At 43.9% G+C, this 18,984-nt stretch overlaps 2 protein-coding genes across 3 annotated transcripts; both read left to right on the top strand.

Annotated features, from left to right (window-relative positions):
• The first annotated feature begins 463 nt into the window (after nt 1-463).
• On the top strand, nt 464-5,672 carry slc35e3 (solute carrier family 35 member E3). Its single transcript, XM_048971287.1, has 5 exons — nt 464-1,118; nt 1,392-1,502; nt 1,725-1,883; nt 3,449-3,531; nt 5,088-5,672. Exons 1-5 carry the CDS (start codon nt 717-719, stop codon nt 5,272-5,274), a joined length of 942 nt encoding a protein of 313 aa, XP_048827244.1. The 5' UTR covers nt 464-716; the 3' UTR covers nt 5,275-5,672.
• Nucleotides 5,673-8,198: 2,526 nt separating this feature from the next.
• Nucleotides 8,199-17,744, top strand: mdm2 (MDM2 proto-oncogene). 2 transcript variants are annotated; one of them, XM_048971266.1, is made up of 12 exons: nt 8,199-8,217; nt 8,491-8,579; nt 9,927-9,996; nt 10,081-10,155; nt 10,905-11,038; nt 11,319-11,368; nt 11,627-11,685; nt 12,197-12,254; nt 13,286-13,437; nt 13,891-14,073; nt 14,158-14,226; nt 14,695-17,744. In XM_048971266.1, the coding sequence occupies exons 3-12, from the start codon at nt 9,937-9,939 to the stop codon at nt 15,223-15,225; spliced, it is 1,371 nt and encodes a 456-aa protein (XP_048827223.1). In that variant the 5' UTR covers nt 8,199-8,217; nt 8,491-8,579; nt 9,927-9,936; the 3' UTR covers nt 15,226-17,744. The 2 variants fall into 2 exon arrangements, with proteins under 2 accessions (XP_048827223.1, XP_048827232.1); XM_048971275.1 differs by lacking the exons at nt 8,199-8,217; nt 8,491-8,579 and adding an exon at nt 9,648-9,811.
• The last annotated feature ends 1,240 nt before the right edge of the window (nt 17,745-18,984 follow it).

Raw genomic sequence — 18,984 nt, 5'->3', positions numbered from 1 at the left:
TTTTGTTACCCTTTCGTATTTAAAGTATAATAAAAACCTATAAATCTAAATTTACATACTTAAAATATGTCAGAGTTTTGGAAGATGTCAAAAATCACGCTCAATGATGGCTGAGCGACCTGTACATTAAACCTTGGCAGTTTAATAATCTTTGGTAAAGTAACTATTTCTGCCTTGATCTCAGAGGCACTGTAAGTACCTAGGGTTACATTGATTTTAGGTCAATCTCAAGTCCCTCTTGTGTTACTTTAGTACTTAGCTGAACAGCAAAAACCATCGAGTAATGCAATTATCTGCACGACCCGTTCAAGCTGAAATGCTTAGTGCAAGACATGCAGATTATCATGGATAGACGGGCAACCTCACCGCCGATGTCTGCCGAGTCATTCTCCGTTGGTTCGCCTGCTCAGCCACTAGTGGGCACTAGAGAACACTGACGTGGCGGCAGCGCTGAGTCGCCGTGACTGTGGGCCAGCGCGTGCCGTGTCACGCCGGCGCTGCGTGCGTCTCGGCGCGAGCTGGAGGAATTGCTGCGGCGTGTGGCGAGAGCGCGCGGCTGGAGCCGTCCGGCATGTAGCGGGCTGAGCGGGTGTGCCTGGCAGTGCTGCGGGACTTCACCCCGGGGGAAGACCCTTACGCAGAAGTGCGCGCCCGTAGTGCTGTTACGGAGAGGCGCTCGCAGCGGATACATCCGCACCGGGCTGCGCTGGATCACAATGGCTGCTCGGCTGCCCGATCTCGCCGGGAACGGGCGCATCGCCTCCGGATTACTGGTCAATCTACTCGCGTCGATATGCATCGTCTTCATCAACAAATGGATTTACGTGCATTACGGCTTCCCGAACATGACGCTGACTTTGATTCATTTCGTTGTGACTTGGCTGGGGCTTTACGTGTGCCAGAAGATGGACATATTCTCCCCGAAGAGTCTCAGACCGACCAAAATCGTGCTGCTGGCACTAAGTTTTTGTGGCTTTGTCGTTTTCACCAATCTCTCGCTGCAAAGCAATACCATAGGGACTTATCAGCTTGCCAAAGCAATGACCACACCGGTTATAATAGTCATTCAGACGCTGTATTATAAGAAAACATTTTCCTCAAAGATAAAAATGACGCTGGTAAGGTTAAAAAACGCTTGAGACTGCATTTCTTATGCTTTGATATTAAATGAGATTACAGTTTATGAATTACAAAATAGTTTTTTGTTTTATATTGGTAAATCAGCATAATCACGTTACAGTAGATAATTAACCGGGATATAGTATCTGGCCAGCAACTGTCATGTAATGTCAGCGAGTCTGTTTTTAATCTGTTAATCACGTCGCCTATGACAACGTGTGCGGTTATATTAACAATCTGACTTTGTTATGATGTTTGTGTGTTTTGTCTAGATCCCCATCACACTAGGAGTGATTTTGAACTCCTACTATGATGTGAAGTTTAACTTGCTGGGAATGGTCTTTGCAGCGCTGGGGGTGCTGGTTACATCCTTGTACCAAGTGGTACGTATGTCTCCTCAGTACGGACAGTGTGTATCTGTTAAAAGTAGGACACGAAACTTGATTTTATTGTACCTCTTGGGGGGAGGAGGGGGGGGGGGATTCCTTTGTCCCATTGGCAGGTATACAGGTGTTTTGTAGCTGCTGTGATTATTCTCTTTATTGTATTCAGTTTTTCCCATTTTCTGCAAACATAAATACCCATTTGCCCCCCCCCCCCCCCAGTGGGTTGGAGTAAAGCAGCACGAGCTGCAGGTGAACTCCATGCAGCTGCTGTACTACCAAGCCCCCATGTCGTCCGCCTTCCTCCTCCTCCTGGTGCCTTTCTTCGAGCCCCCGTCTGGTGAAGGGGGTGTCTTCGGGCCTTGGTCTCTCTCTGCAATGGTGAGACTGCAGTTACCTCTTCTTTGAACATTATGCATCCATCTTGCCTTTAACCTAGCACATCCACCAGCCTTAATTCTCCTTCCATGGGCTATTAATGCATAGCCACACACACTGGTCTGATACATTGAGGCAACTGTGTATGAAAGTCCTCACCATACAAACCAGTTCTGTTCCGAGAGGAGGTTCGCCAGTCCAGCAAAGTTATCCTAGGCGTCTAGCTTATGACGCTCCAAGCCCCCAGCTCTCAACTCCTGTCGAGAATGATTTTTTATTTCCATTGTTTCTGTCGGCTGATCTTGCTGTTTACCATTATTGAGCTAGCCTGCAGACATTTGCACACCTAGCGTACCTATCGTCTCTCCTATCGTCTCTCCTATCGAAAATTTTTATATAAGAAAGTGCTTTTAAAAATTAATATTTGTATTTTTGTTATTGATTTCAGGTGCATTTTTACAAACAACAACTGAGAGTAATTTTTTTGTATTGTGTTCAGTCAGTTAATCTTGCTAACCGTTACCAATCGAGCCTGTGTTACTGTATTAGGAATACACATGCACACCTACCTCCCCCTCCTCCCCCAAACCTTTAAGTCCTATCAAAAACATTCTGCTTGTACTGTACAGAAGGAAATGCTTTGATATTAATGGACTTGTATTTTTTTTTTTATTGATATTGTGTGCATTTTAACAACCAGCGGCTGTGTTCATTTTTTTGCATTGTTATCAGTCAGCTGACCTCACTTCCCGTGACCACGCCCAGGTTACTGTCATGAATATCAGAGATAAGCATCAGAGATAGGAACTAACTTATGCGCTGCCACGAAATTTGAAATTCCAGCACAATTTTTGATTTTGCAGTTATTTAAACTTTTTTTAATTTAGTGGACAAGCACATATGCATCTTTGAAAGTTTGCATCTTGAAGGTTGGGGTTGGTATGTAGAGGATTTTCTGTATATAAAAATTAACTGTATTAAATTGAATTAGACGATGCTGATATTGTGATACATTTAGAAAAACATTTTTGTGAATAATCTTTATTAATCATTACAAGAAATATAAAACTGTAAACTACTCGGTGTGATCCATAGAGTAAATCATGAAAATCTGAAGCGCTTATTGCGTTGCTTTCTGTTATTGACCTGTCAGAGGAACAGTGTGGAATGTAGAATGTCCCTTTAAGATACACAGCATATTTTAGCTTTTGTATTTGCCTGACTCACTGCAACCATAATAGATTATTTGAATATTATTAAACTGAGTTGAAAACAGGTCAATCAATATAGACGTATGACGTGTTTGTAAGGTGAGTAGTCGATTTTCTTCAGGTCTGCATATCCTTTGACATGTCCCGACATATTCGGCTCTGTCCATGCCTGTCCAAGAAAACATTTTGCTGTCTTCAACCAAAGTATAACCATGTCTGTGTGCTGTCATGTATTATTCATCTTTGTTTTGAAACCAGATGTTGATGTGTTTAAGTCCTCTACTGTTAGACTTATACTGAGGCTTTACAGTGGTGATGTGAATTAGTTCAAAGTGTGTGTGAACTCTTCACCCCCAGGTGATGGTGCTGCTGTCGGGGGTGATCGCCTTTCTGGTCAATCTGTCCATCTACTGGATCATCGGCAACACCTCACCTGTGACGTATCCTTCAGCCTTTCAGGGCATCACAAGGAAACTAAAGACTCACTTAGTTTTAGATAAAACTAAAAATGCAGTCAGGCTAGGAGTTACTTCAGTACAGGAATTAAAGTGCACTAATTCATTTATTTGAATAAGTATGAATGTCATATGCTTCAGTTTCTGGATGCCTTTTGAGCTATCAAAGGCACTATGTGTGGGTAAAGGAGGAAAACTATTTCTTCCACTTACAGCCACAGGGATTTCATGCCCGCCAACAGAGTTGTCCTTGTTAGGTTATTTGGTTAAGAGATGAAATGAGAGCTTTGTTGATATTATCCATACAACGCAATGGCGGCTGCACAGTCACGCACTGTCTAGCACTGTCGCCTCACACCTCTGGGACCAGGTTCAGGTTTCCATGTGTGTGGTGTCTGCATGTTCTCCCTGTGTCATCGTGGGGTTTCTGGATTTTCCAGTTTCCTCCCATAGTCCAAAAACATGCTGAGGTGAATTGGTCTTCCCAAATTGTGCCTGTGCGTGCATGTGTGCGTGTGTCTGTGCATGCATGCGTGCGTGTGTCTGTGCATGCATGCGTGCGTGTGTCTGTGCATGCGTGCGTGTGTCTGTGCATGCATGCGTGCGTGTGTCTGTGCATGCATGCGTGCGTGTGTCTGTGCATGCATGCGTGCATGCGTCTGTGTGTCTGTGCGTGCGTCTGTGTATCTGCGTGCATGTGTACGTGTGTCTGTGCATGCGTGCGTTGGTGCGTGCATGCATGCGTCTGTGTATCTGTGCGTGCGTGCATGCATGCGTCCGTGCGTGTGGGTGTCTGTGCATGTATGTGTGTGTCTGTATGTCTGTGTGTGTATGCATGTGTCTGTGTCTGTATGTCTGTGTGTGTGTGCGTGCTTGTGTGCTTGTGTGTGTCTGCGTGCGTTTGTGTGTGTGTATGTCTATTTAAGCTAGACAGTAAAATTGGTAGTTCAAAATTAAGTGCAGAAAATGGAAAGCAGCTTATTTGCCAGTTATATTTAATGATATACACAGGGTAAAGTATTTAAACATAAAATAAAAATATACAGTCTTTATGGGGGGGAGGCTTGAGGTGAAAACCACAACTCAGTTTCTCGATCTATTAGTCTGGGGTCTGATTGCCCTGCACCTCCTTTCCGATGGCAGCGGGATAAACAGATGATGGCCTGGGTGAGGTGAACCTCTGGTGATGCCGCTTCCCTTCTTCGGTAGGCTGCCGTAAACAGCGTCCAGGTTCGTCCCTAACGATTCACTGGGCAGCTCTTGCAGCTCGATGCAAGTCCCTTCTCTGTGCAGCTGATATGCGGCAGAGTCAGATCGTCGGGGACGATGCTTTCGGAGGTGCTGCGGGGTACAGGGGCCTGTCCCAGGTTCCTGGGAAAGTACAGTTCAGGTACAAAATTGTAGTTATGTGATATCTTATGGCCTGGTTTGGTATGAGGGGCGCCATGGCGGTGTACAATTATAAAACTACTGAATAATGAATCGTTTGAAGTTGTTGGTTCCAAATGCATTGACATTGAACCTTAACACAAGGTCAACAGCTATAACATGTTTGGGCACTTCAAGTTCTGCATCACCCTCCTGGGGGGTTACGTGCTCTTCCAGGACCCCCTGTCTCTGCATCAGGGCCTGGGCATTCTCTGTACCCTCCTGGGGATTTTGGCCTACACTCATTTCAAACTAGCTGAACAGGAGGAGGGCAAGAGCAGACTTGTTCAGAGGCCCTAAACCCCAATGTCCCTCACCTTGGAACAGCTGCCGCTGGCTGCTACACGGAGACCCCAGAGAGCCAGTCCACCAGAGCCCTGGGCCCTGGCAAGTGAGGAGGGCCTGCCACAGGAGAGTCCGGAAGCGGGGTACTTATGCAGTGGACGACAGGATCTTAAGTGAGATTTTGTTCGTGATAGTCCTACAGCCGAGTGATTTGTAGTATTGCCTACTGAAAACGAGCTGATAATCAGAAATTGCCTGATACTTTTGTACCACATGGTCAAAAATGGAGAATCTCATCCTGAATATTTCCTCTCATGGCATTAAAAATGTCAGGTTGGTTTCTCTGCCGTTATTTAAATATAGCATAAAGCATTTTAGTATGTTGTGTTCTTCAATAAATATATTTTGTTCAATTAAGTGTTTTGATTTTTCGGTAATAGTTATCGTTAGAGGCAGGCCGTGTTTTCAAGGCATATGCTGAGACCCACTGATCAATACAGGTTGGCACAGTGGCTTATGTCAATGTATGTCAGTTTGATTCCCACCCCTGGTTGTGTTTGTATGGAATTTGCATGCCCTGTGATGGACTGGCACCTCACCCAGGGGGTCCCCTGCCTCATACCCTGGGCTTCCTGGGATAGGCCCCAGGCTTAAGCTGTCACTGCAGAAATCAGTTATGGAAAATGGAATATTAAAACTGACCCATTAGCAGAGGCCCATACGTTGGGACTATTTGGCAGAAGTTTGATGACTTGTAACTTGACTGTGAAATTGATGACAGGATTTGCACTGCAGTTGAACTTGAGGGCAGATGACTCAATTATCTGCTGCCTACATTTTCATTTGGCTGAATGCAAGGTCTCCTGAGATGGTTTGTTGGAAAGATGCATCACTCCCTGCATAAACACGGGCGTGAAAACTGCGAGGACAATCGTGACAGAGTGAAGACTCTTTTCAACCTATCTCTGCCTATGAAGAACCTAACCTATAACGTACTGCGGCAGGTTTCTGCTGGGTCTTAATCACTAAAGGTAAAAAAAGCTGACATAGGTAGAGTCTGGAGTTACATGACTCACAACTCGATGCGGACTTGTTACAAATTTAATGACTCATGACTCGCCACCAAAAATGATGGAGAAACCTGCACTTGTCTTGGACTTACCTGATACTTGACTTGGATTCACTAAGGAATAACTTGTTCCCTTCCCTGCTACTTGGCTTAGAAAGCCTTGGAGATTGGAAGAACTCCGTAAAAAATATTCCTTAACAATGAAAAACCTACACTAGAGTGCTATTCTAGCTGCTTCACAGGTTCGCTTATCAAGGATGACCTTTGCTGCGGTCGAATGGTCTTTTACTCTGTTAACCCATTAACGAGAGGGATCACACGAGCCATTTAGTTTAGCAATGGTGCGTGAAATCATCGGACAGCTGTATGAATCAGCTACTACTTCCTGTTTCCACTTGCTCTCTACATTTTCTGTGCATTTCCGCTCTTCATGTTTCCTGTTTCAGTGAGGAAATGGCTGTTTTGCCAGCTCTGAGCTGCTGAATGTGTAGTTATACCACGTTCTCCTATATTTTGCTATAGATTGCGGCTTCACGTGTGTGACAGACGGGGTGGATTTTTTGATACTAGAAATTTAAAGTTCAGTCAAACATATTGATGTGATTTTGAATATTACGAAAGCACCTTTGGGCAGTCCTCTGTCTACAACTGTGGGTATACAAGTTCTGTGTGGAAACGTTTGGGTAAAATAGTCTGCTTGGGGCAGAATGAGGCTGTGGTGTGTTAGAGGCACACAGGCCACAGTGTTTGAGCGCCTGCACAGAGGAACCTCTCTTATGGCAGGGAAAGTGTCCATCTGCAGTGAATACCCACAATGCACACCTAACTGCACTCTTAAACCACTGGAGTGCCCTGTTAGGGAGGGACTCGTACTGCCATCTTGATACTGAGCCAGCTGTGGATTTCCATTGCGCTGTTGCCTTGATAATCTGCCATTCAACCGTCAATGCAAAGTACAGCAGCAAAACAACACTCTTTCTTATTTGTAAATCGTACTGCTTGAGGTTTCATAAGCAGCAATGTCTTTTTTGTACTTTCTAGACATGCTTCGATACTGCGGGATTATGATGCCAAACGCGATATTTCAAATCGTTTAAATTAAATATTCCATATACCATAGCTACTCACCCGGTGCTAAATTATAGTCTTTATCTGGGAGTGAGTGGATTTATCTTTGTTTCAGTAAAACAATAAGGTTAATAACTAAGTGGACACAAGTGGGATAAATCACATGCCTGAACATGTCGAGACTTGGAATGAATCACATACTCTTAAATATTCACTTGCGTTCATAGAAACACAGTCATGCTGAGTCATTTTCCTGTTGTGGTCAAGAAAAAATGAGTATTCCCTGAAATGTGGATGAAAGAGTTTAAGTTAACAAGAACAACATGGGTAATATTATTTTGTGTTGCTGATGTAGTGTGAAGTCATCCATTTCCTCAGACCTAATCCTAACCCTAACACAAACTTTCACATAAATGTAATAATGAAAGGCAAAAGAACATTTATGAAAACAAAAATTACTATTTATTGAAAAAACTGTGAGGGGTTAATAATACATAGACACCCGTACATTAATTTTTTTTATATAAACTCATTTATATAATAAATCTCAAGAAATTATAGCCAATATATTACATTTACATTTCAACACTGTGGAACAGTTAATAGGTTTGTGATCTAACCTTCCTAGATAAACCTGTTTAAAGTCTCACAATTCTTGTGCTATTCAATAGAACCATTAAATTAATGTAGACAGCTGGCGTTGCTCCGCAACAGGTGACAGGTTTTAATGGCAGCTGGACATGCGAAGCTTCACGTTCAAAAGGACATAATCCTATACATACTGAGGCGTAGTAACGAAGTTAAAGTCACGCGCTGGTCAAGTAACTCCCAAGCTAACTAGTAACTAAGGGTAGATAAGTAATAAAAAAGAGCTTAACCGTTGGCATTTACAGGTTAAAGGCAAAGAAATCTATTGAGATGTATAGATTATCTGAGATCTTCTTGGGTGTACCTTGCTGCAAACACGTATACACGGATGTAATGGAAATGTCATTTTCCTGCTATATTTTGCCAGTTTAGCATGTAAACTTTAAAATATAAAACGTTAAAATGATTCGAAATAGTCCATAACCAGTCACCCGCTCTGTCGCTAGGGGCAACAGCGTTTAGTCGCGCCAAGTTACGAAAGCAAAGAAGATGCTGTCTCCGCGTAACAGACGGTAATATTTCGTTTTTCAAAAAGGTAGGTCATTATTTTACAGCTTGTGAAGGCACATAATGTGTTTTTATCCGGTTAGGCAGACTGGCTGTGCTGTAATTTTTTTTTTACCCCTCGATATTCTAATTCGTATCCTGCTGGCTAACGGATGTTGTACAAGGCCCCACAGCCACGGGTTTTCCTAAGCAATCTACCGTCAATGAGAACGCTCATTCCGCTTCTGTCTACGGAAGAGCTTCGGGAACGGACCGGTCGGTTTTTACTACAGACGGCAGCTTTATTTCTCCTTAATGTTAAATTGATATGGGAAAGAGTGTTTGAAGCTCAGCTGTGTCGTTAGTATAGCAGTAATTGAAGTTGGCGACGTGTACTTTCAAATCAACTAATCAAGTCAAGAATAAAGACAATACCTTAGAACTGGTATTCACGGGAAAGTTGAGTACCAAAAAAAGAGAAGCAAGTAGTTCATTTTAAATATGCAGTTTGTACTTTGGCATGATCAGGATGAATTCATGGGGCTGTTTGGAAAGATGCCGCGATGCAGTGAGCGGGTTTATTTTGTTAATCTGTAGGTAACATGCACAGCACCGGCATGCTGGTTAGAGCATTATTCTGCAGGCTAAGTTGTGGACATGCACATTGTGAAAGTCGATGTTTTAAAAATGCAACTTACGCAGTTCTCTGGCTAAGTCACTACGGTGAGGCAACCTCCTGATTAGCTCTAGTTATGGTTTATCTAGAAGAAAGTCCGATTTCGAGCCGGGTGCTGTAAAGCGATAAGGCTGAGCGCCACTTGGTGTTTTATTATTGTTGTTATTGATTATTCCTTCACGAAGTTGTCCTTATTGAAATAACACATGGCCGTGTCTAAGTCCGTCGTCGCCCAGGCATGTTGAAGGATGCAGCTGTCGCTAGGCTTTCGGCCCCTTGCGTTGTCTTCGCGGTCAGCGTGGGGGCTCGGCGCCTATGACGGGACGCCGAGCCGGGGCATGCCCGGGCATATCGCCCGGCCTCGCTAGGTGCGCTAGGCTACGGCGCCTTGCCTCCGCCGCTGGGGGCACCATTCCCGAATGGAGTCCACGCCCAGCGACGACTGCAGTTCTAGCCCTGACATGTCGTGGCAAGTGCCCGCTGGGGTATTTAAATCCGGGGCCGTTGAGGAAGTGTTTTGTCATTGCACACTGCGGACCCTGAGCACTTTATGTACAGCAGAAAAGTCATAGATGTATATATAACGCATATAACTATTTATTAAGGTGAGTTGTCTCTGGATGTTTTATTTTGACTGGCATTTAATTTAAAATTGGCACTTGCAGAAAATTTGTCACACTACGTTTACCACTTTTTAATATATATTTTTTCTTATTTCAGGTAAAAGAGAATGGCAACAGAGAATTGTTTAAGCAACAGCCAAATAAACACAGTGGATAATGAGAAACTTGTGAGTTTTTTCTTTTATTCTGGAAGTGTAATGAGCCTGTTATGTTGAGAAATGTCAAATAGATGTGAATCCTGGTCTTTATAGGTAAGACCAAAGGTACAACTACAAACCCTGCTCCAGCAGGCAGGAGCAGACAAGGAGATCTTTACAATGAAAGAGGTAAGAAGATCCTGGAATACCGACAAGTACTGCTGTCGCTGTACTCTCAGAAATGTTGTAATGTTTAAGCAAGCCTGGCATCTCCAGTTGAAGGTAGTCAGTGTCATTTTGGCTTTCAGAAACAACCCGGGACACTTGTCCTTCATGATTTGTTGGTGATTTCAGGCTCTGTGTTCAGTGAAGGGCCAGTGCTGTTCCCACATTCAATTTACCCTTGACCCTGTTGATATAAATACCAGGCATCTCAGGTTTCGACCTTAGATTTAGTTACTCTTCGGTCTGTGTGGAAAGTTAATGGAAGAGACGTGTGTGTGTGTGTGTGAGTGGTGTGTGTGCGCGCTTGGAAACATGCAGCATTTTTCTTTTAAGCTCATGGGATGTAAGGAGGGCATACGTTAGGCTGTTGCTGTTCCGGATGGTTCTGTGTTTGCGGTGGCTTTCAGGTTGGAGTTCTACATGCAGTCATTCCCTCTGGTGGGAGTTTTATCAGTTCCTAGGGGGAGGGCAGAGAGGTGTAATTTTGTTGTGTTTGAGCCTGTTTCTCAGTTGATCACTGAGCTGCAGTTTTGTAATCGCTAATCATTACAGCTGATTAAGAAAAACAGTGATGATTTGTACCTTGGGCTCTGAATTAAATCGGGTCAAATGAGTGATAGATGGAGCAGAAAAGGGTTAATATGGTCTGGTACTGTATGAACTGTTTGACAGACTAACATTGATACCATAATCCTCTTAACTCTGAATTTCAGGTAATATTTTACCTCGGACAGTACATTATGGGCAAGCAGCTGTATGACAAGAAACAGCAGCACATTGTCCACTGCGCAGATGATGCCCTGGGGGCTGTTCTTGGTGTGGACAGCTTCTCTGTAAAGGAACCCCGGTACGTTTTTCACTGCTTCTGTTCTCAAGGGGCTGGAGGTCAGGCCCAGCTGTTTCTAGCCCCCCCCCCCCAACTTGCAGTTTCGGAAATGCAGAGACATGAGAGTAACCTGACAGTCCAGCTGCGGTTTGGGCCTCTGTGTCATTTGTTATGTTTCCAGATTGAATGTGTGTTATTTCTTGGATATGTGTGTTATTTCTTGGATACTTTTTTTGTTAATATGTAGTGGATTTCATAGTCAATAAAGAAGACTAATAAGTAACCTTTATTTGTCTTTTAGTGTCTTATTTGCAATGGTCTCCAAAAACCTGGTTGCAGTTAAAAATGAAGGTACCAAACTACTATTTACTATTTCAAATGACATAATTCTAATTTTTAACAAGAAAAATTAGTATTCTTAAATTGTCCAGTCTTTTTTTCCTGAATTAACATATGCCCATGTGTTTTTTTTTTTTTTTTTTTCTTTTTAAACACTAATGTCTGGTATTTCGAATTTGCTAATGCTCTTGTGAAATGGTAGCTTTCATGTCTAAATGCCTCTTTAAATACAGCTTTAAGGGCTGGTTAACACCGGTTTTATAATGACAGGTCCCCAGTCAGCCTTTACAGATCCCAGCAGTGAAACTGAACCAGACAGCGCACCACAAGTAAGTATGCAGGCCTGTTTCCTTCCTTTGGTGTATTCCTTTTCTTACCAACAGTTTGTGTGTGTGTGTGTGTGTGTGTGTGTGTGTGTGTGTGTGTATCCATCCATTTTCCAAACTGCTTATCCTACTGGGTCGCGGGGGGTCCGGAGCCTATCCTGGAAGCAATGGGCATGAGGCAGGGAACAACCCAGGATGGGGGGCCAGCCCATCGCAGGGCACACTCACACACCATTCCCTCACACACACATTTCTACGGGCAATTTAGCAACTCCAATTAGCCTCAGCATGTTTTTGGACTGTGGGGGGAAACCGGAGTACCTGAAGGAAACCCCACGACGACATGGGGAGAACATGCAAACTCCATACACATCAGGCGGGGGTCCCAGAGGTGTGAGGCAACAGTGCTAACCACTGCACCACCATGTCGTGTGTGTGTGTGTGTGTGTGTGTGTTATATATCTGCTGTTCTTCCAGTTTGTTTCTCCAACTACACGATTAATTTGTTCTTCAGGAAAAGGACTCGCATTCAGCCACTCCTGGGCGGAGACGGAGAAGGAGCAGCGACCCTGGTAGGGGAGCCCCTGTCTTTCTGCTATCTGATCTCCCTGGCAGCTGTATTTAATCAGTGCTTTTCAATAGCCTGACTGTTGCTCTGCGGGTTTGAAGTTTGAACCAGCAATAACCTGGCGCAGAGTTAAAGGGATTACTTTTTAAGGGCTACTCATTATGCGTCCAACGTGTATATATAACCAGTCGGACTACTTCTGTTGCGATATCAAAAATAATTAGAATAGTGCTCCTTTGTGAGTTTGAATAATAAACCGAGATTCTGCACATACCTCGCCGGTTCATGTTTGACCATCTGTAACCGCTAGGCTTCCTTTTTATGGTGCTATGGAAACCCAGAGGACACATCTTTTCCCTGCCAAATGAATGGTGCCTTTCATAAGGATGTCCGTAGCCGTAAAGAACAGTTTGGTTTGGAGGGCAGTGCTGAAGGTGTTCAGATGATCACTCTGCATGCTGAGGTCCTTCAGGGGCTGATTGTTGACAAATGAGGGACTTGTTTGTGTGGCAGACATGCTACAGCAAGGCTACATTAGTTCTTTTCAGAATAAACCACACAGAGGTCACAAACAGAAAAGTGCCTTGAGTCTTAAGTCCTGCTTAAGCTGCTTATAAATATTGGCTGGTAAGTTGTGCTCAAGTCAAGCGAAAGCCTCCCCATTCCTACTCCGGAATGATAACTTGTAGTTCTCAGTCAGGTATCTCTGTCAGAGTGTCTTTCCCCAAGGAGATGCATATTTGTAGATGCAGTTTTGTTGATATATGCAAGAGTTGAGTATTGATGAACAAATTGCTGGGTGGTATGTCACAAGGAGAAACAAGCAATTCATTTTCCATTACTACCTAGATGTTGCATAATAGCTAAACTACATAGGTAAACACTACAAGGCTCATTATCCTGGCACTTATGGTTTCTTTCTGGAACAATGGTATTTTCCGGAGTACAATCTGAAGTTGCAGTGTGACGTACAGAATGACTTCACACGTGTCCTGTCATGTCTCTCATCAGTACTGACACCTTGACTCTCTGCAGGAACCTCCACAGACGAGGAACCCAGCCACAGAAAGAGGCACAAATCCGACAGCTTCTCGCTCACGTTTGACGACAGCTTGTCTTGGTGCGTGATTGGCGGCCTCGTGAGGGAGCAGCAGGCCAGCGAGTCGTCGGAGTCTGACAGGAGCATGGTAAGAGTGCTGCTGTCCCACAGTCGCCATCGGCTACCCACATATTGTTGGTATTGCTACTGGTTTCCATTGAGTTAAACTGGGCAGTGAAAAGTGGTCCCCACAGAGCTGTCTATTTGCTGTGTGTTTTACTGCTGAGTCTGTCAGTACTCACCATCACAGTGACTGTGCCTCTTGTTGGTTGGGGACTTTATGGGGGATGACAGAGAAAAGGAGTCACACCAGAGAGAATTTCATTTTTCATTTAATACATTTGTTATGATAGATCTGAGCTTCATTGCTACCCCCCCCTTGACAGAGCCCCAGTGTGAAGCGATTTCCCATGCAGTGTGAGAGAGAGAGCGAATGTAGCATTACACTGTGTACTACACTGAACATTATCAATGCCCAGGGCTTGGTGTCATGCCATAATTAAACTCAGCTGGCCTCCCCCCCCCCCCCATTTGTGCGCAGATCTTTGAAGACCGTGTTCACATGACTACCTCCTGCATAGGAACAACTCGCAATGACTTGATATTGAGCGACAGCGAAGACTCCGTTTCAGATAACTTCAGTGTGGAGTTTGAGGTGGAGTCCATCAACTCGGACGCCTACAGTGAGAACGACGAGGCATCGGACGCGTCTGGAGTAGACGAGGTTACTGCTCACATCCCTCGCTGGGTGAAGGGAGCCGTCCTGTTGTCGTGGCAGCTGCTCTCATTCCTTCCCACTCTCCCGCAGGTATACGAGGTCATCTTTGAGGCAGAGGAGGAAGACTCCTTCGACGAGGATACTGAAATTTCAGAGGCAGTAGGTTGCCCTCTCATGGCTAGTTCTCCTCTTCTAGATCTTAGTTCATGTACTTCAAAAATGACAGCATTTGTAAAATTCGTTAATATCTAGAGAGCGTTATAGTGGCTCAGTTGGTGACACTGTAGCCTCACACCTCCAGGGTTGAGGGTTAGAATTCATACTCTAGTTCTGTGTAGGTTTTCTGTCTTTAACCTGCATATTTTAACACTAGCCCTGTGATACCCTCATGTTTGATGTATTATTACAATGAACTGGTGTCTCTGAACTTCCCCTGTTGTGTGATGGTTTGTGTGTGGCCTGTGATGGACTTAGCCTCTTGCCCACAGTGCCCCCTGCCCTGTGCATTCTGGCATTACAGCTTTTTGGGATGTAATTTGAAGCTTTTGAAGTTTGGATGGGATGTTTGTAACGATGTAATGAGACCTGAAAGGCCTGGTTGTAACCGAACTGGACGTCCTGTTTCAGGACTATTGGAAGTGCTCCAAGTGCGAGGAGCTCAACCCTCCCCTGCCACGCGTCTGCCAGCGCTGCTGGACGGTGCGTGATCACTGGCTGCCTGAGTTGGATGCCGCAGGCGCCGCCCACAAGGCCCTGCCTCCGAAGCCCCCTGTGGCTGACGCTGAGGAGGGGCTGGACGTCCCCGATGGCAAGCTGGCGAGTTCGCCCCCTAGTGTCGAACCCAAGGAGGAGGCGGCAGCGTCTGGGCTCCAGGAGAGCTGCTCGCAGCCTTCCACCTCGGGCGCCAGTGCCGGGAGCAGCCAGGAGGAGCCCCCCGAGCTGGAGCGCTTCAACAGCCTGGAGGCCTGCCTGCCGTCCAGCTGCCTGGAGCCATGCGTCATCTGTCAGAGCCGGCCCAAGAACGGCTGCATCGTTCACGGCCGCACCGGCCATCTCATGTCCTGCTACACCTGCGCCAAGAAGCTAAAGAACCGCAACAAGCTGTGCCCTGTGTGCCGAGAGCCCATCCAGTCTGTGGTGTTGACCTACCTGAGCTGAAGCACCGCCCTCAGAGAATTCACTCTAATTTAATAAATTTATATTGCGCCTTCATGGTAAAAGGGTTATATTTATTTAAAACTCTGCGTTTGGTGTTTAAGCTGAGTGCATTAACGGAGCCAAAATTTTGGGGCTTAAATGGCTTTGCTGCATGTCTGAGCTGATTTCTTCCTGTGTTCAGAATTTTGTCCTATGAAGAAGTAAGCGGAGAGAGTCTTATTTAAATAAATTACTGTTTTATTCTTAAGTTGACTGGAAAACAACAGTCATGTAAATGTTGCTGGTGGAAATGCCTGTTTTAGGGTTTTAAGGGACCAGTGGCATAAAGAGTCTCCCTTCCTGTTACTCGTATAGCTCCAAGGGCAGGATGAGGTTTGAGGATTCCAGAAATCTGCTCTCAAGCGGAGGAAGTGTGGCTGAGGTGCTGGCTGTGCTGCCGCTGGCCTTGACTGAGATACCTCTGTGACGCTCACGTTTGTCAGGATGGTGCTGCCTTTTCAGATGCTCCTCCGTAATATTGTCGGATGAGCTCATCACTCAGCTCAGTGCACACATATCTGTACAGTGACTGTGATTACCACTTGTAGTGAGTCCTTAGTGGGCAGAAGGTGCCCTGCCACGATGTTCTCACGGCTTTTATCACGAGGAATATTCACGGTGCCCCCTGAATGCCTGTGGGGTGCTGTGCTGTGCACTAAGCATCAATACATGTACATACATTTGCCCCCAATATTGACGGAAAAATGTCTTCCCCTTACTAGCTAGACCTGGTAAAATGTATGTCAGTATTTAAGATATTACTGCTTTGTGATTTTCAAGTAGACCAGATACTTCTCACGTAACAGGAATAAGTGCAAAAGGCTAGCTGTCTTCTGCTTCAATGAATTCTGTTCACAAGAAAATTCTTGACACATATTTAAGGCCCGTTGGAAGTGCCATCAAAAATGTCAGAGAATATTTTGCGTATTTGATCAAACTTAATAAATGCGCTAAAACTCGGTAAATGTAGCCGTCTGCGTCGTTGACCAATGCGCCAAAAGACTTAATCACATAGCTAGTAGCTACCGAACCTTTGAAAGCAAAGCTGGCTGATTTAACGTGCAGCTGTAAGAAATGTTGTATACCGCTTAATGCAGCTAAATGTTAAGGATATTAAGACGAATATGCTTGTTTGTCGACTTAGATAAATGTACAAAGCTCTTTATCCCACTTTAGAGCAAGTTTTTGCTGTCCACCAGATGGAGTAGAAGCGTTAGCTAAAAGAAAAGGGTGCCGTTCGTCCGCCTCACATCTTCATTATTTTTATTTTTTTGCCGTCTCGACTGCGCCCGTGTGTATGATGAGGGTTAATTGCGTTGATTACATTTGTTTAATGAGTTTTGTTGTAGCCACACGACGTTTTCTGCAAAACAAAGTTCATTTTTCGTTACGTTGTAACGAACACTGACAGTCTTGAAAGGGTAGGGTGTGAGTTTCGTAAAATTTGGCTTATTTTGTCTAAACATCTCTGGCTCATGTCTCGTATACACTGTCAGAAAACCTTTGAGGGTGCAATTATTTCTCACTGGGGTTGTACCCTTGTAGGTCTGCCAAAGGTACCAATTTTAACATACAAAAATAGACTCCGAGGAACATTTTTGTACTGTTAGGGGACATTAATGTTGTGTGGCTACCAGGGCTGTACCCCCTTTTCTGACTATGTTGAATTTGATAAGTGAAGTTATTAAAATTACTAGTTACTTTCTACGGTACTAAACGCTGTTTTTATATTGGGGGGGGGGGTAATTTGCCATAGCAACTCATAGGTTGTATATATTTCTATGTTTTGATTTATGACACTAAGAATGTAAAATATTTTATATGTAGGCTTACGTAATATTTAATTGCATTGCTTCATATTGAATTTTGTAGTGCCTTAATAAGTTTGCTGTCAGAATATACTACATGGCAGTTTGCTTTATGTAACTATTATACGAAATCGCAACAATATTTGCAATGTATACAGTAATTTGATTTGTTTAAAGGGAATGACTTTTAAGAACTAGTAAATTGAACATTCGTAACTTGTTTTACTCACCCTGATACAGCTGAGGTTATAAAAACAAATCGTTGCGTAGGCCGTCCTGATTGTGAGACATAACTGCTCTGCTATGCACTGAGTCGAAGACCGGCACCTTACCGTAGAAACTGCGTTCGTTGGTGTGTGTGTGTGTGTGTGTGTGTGTGGTGTTTAGTTTTTTTCCATTGTAACCGCTCGGTAATATACAATAATTTTGTCTTATCATCAGGGGCTAGTGCTGTTTCCAGGGGCGTTTATCCCTCCACTAACACTAACTTTTGTATAAATGGTGTGTTGTCATTCTTTATTAAAATCAGACCGCCCGCCACACATTTCACCAGTCTCTAGGTCTGTTCCTGCTTGTCGTAGGTTTCATTGTGTTTATATAATTTATTTTAAGCTTTTGTTGGGCAATCACTTGTGTATATACAAATAGATGCAAATAAATGCCTTATGTTTATTATGTGTCTCGGGGATTATTCTTGTTCAAATTCAGCATGTGTGGATGTTACTATATTTACGGCCGGCAGACGAAACGTATTATTTCAGCAGACTGAGAATGTCGCATGTGGTGGTAGTGATGGCCTCTTTGGTTGTAAACCGCCCCCGCCCCCCCCCCCCCCCCCCCCCCACACACACACACACACACACAAAGGATGATGGGACTAAAGTTGTGCCCCTGATAATATATTTTTTATATTTTGGTCTTTTTGGAGCAAATCAGTAACTGGATGTTTTTTTTTTGGTATTCTACCTGCAAGCAGTAACACAAATTCCATTAGAAGACCTGTTCAGATGAATCACCACTAGAGGGCAATAAAAGCTAATGTGGTGCCGGTTTATTACAAGTCATGGAACCGCACATTACTTCCCCAGCTCTGACTGAAATGTCCAATGTCCACTTACTTCTTCTTTAGTGAGCATTACTTAGAGAGAAAATACTGTCTTAACACGATTCACTAAAGAGAGTTTATATGACATTCATTTGGTTGAATTGTTTAGGCTCAAGTCAAAATGTTTTAAAATGTTATATCATTGTAAGATTATTAATTCACCTACATTCCTGACCACAACGTCTTAACACAAAATAATCAGTTGTACGGCATTATGTGCCCAAAATCATCTGTGTTCAAAGTGAATTAGATATTTCAAGTTTATGCTATTAATGACCATATCCTGTGAACAAGTTAAAAGATGAAGGTCAGAGAGAGAGTGAGAAAGATGGAATGCTGCAAAAGGTGACCTGGCCCCCACAATCCCCCAAGGTAAGCCCTGTAGAGCTGGTTTGAGATCAATTGGATTGACAAGTAAGAGCAAGGTAGTCAACCTGTGCCCAGAACTTGTGATAACTCCTTCGGTTCTGTTGGAGAAGCATTCCAGGTGGCTACATCTGGAAGCTGCTAGAAAGAATGCTGAGAGAATGCTGTCATCAAAGCAAAAGGAGACTACTGTGTTTTGAAGAGTCTAAAAATCGAGAACATTTTTGAGATTTTGAACATTTCCCTTGATTGGTGCAATGTTTGATATGTTTAATTTTTACATTTATAATAAAGTGAATAATATGGCAAAAAATAGAGAGAAAATGCATTATAAGCGCATGTGTGCAGAACTGACTGGTACTCTACATGCCAGTAAGCTTGCTTCATAAATGCTAGTATGGGCTTTTGAGCCAGTAATTAGTTGGTATAAATGACTACAGG

This window comes from Brienomyrus brachyistius, chromosome 1, assembly GCF_023856365.1.
Source record: "Brienomyrus brachyistius isolate T26 chromosome 1, BBRACH_0.4, whole genome shotgun sequence".
Taxonomy (NCBI): Eukaryota; Metazoa; Chordata; class Actinopteri; order Osteoglossiformes; family Mormyridae; genus Brienomyrus; species Brienomyrus brachyistius.
This window is presented reverse-complemented; position numbering and strand designations above follow the sequence as displayed.

Excerpts from the sequence above, each read along its gene's own strand:
- slc35e3 (XM_048971287.1), top strand. The coding sequence starts at position 717 with ATGGCTGCTCGGCTGCCCGATCTCGCCGGGAACGGGCGCATCGCCTCC. Across the intron at positions 1,119-1,391 it reads CAAAGATAAAAATGACGCTG|ATCCCCATCACACTAGGAGT; the intron begins GTAAGGTTAAAA and ends TGTTTTGTCTAG. Across the intron at positions 1,503-1,724 it reads TTACATCCTTGTACCAAGTG|TGGGTTGGAGTAAAGCAGCA; the intron begins GTACGTATGTCT and ends CCCCCCCCCCAG.
- mdm2 (XM_048971266.1), top strand. The coding sequence starts at position 9,937 with ATGGCAACAGAGAATTGTTTAAGCAACAGCCAAATAAACACAGTGGAT. Across the intron at positions 11,686-12,196 it reads AACCAGACAGCGCACCACAA|GAAAAGGACTCGCATTCAGC; the intron begins GTAAGTATGCAG and ends TTTGTTCTTCAG. Across the intron at positions 14,074-14,157 it reads ACGCGTCTGGAGTAGACGAG|GTATACGAGGTCATCTTTGA; the intron begins GTTACTGCTCAC and ends ACTCTCCCGCAG.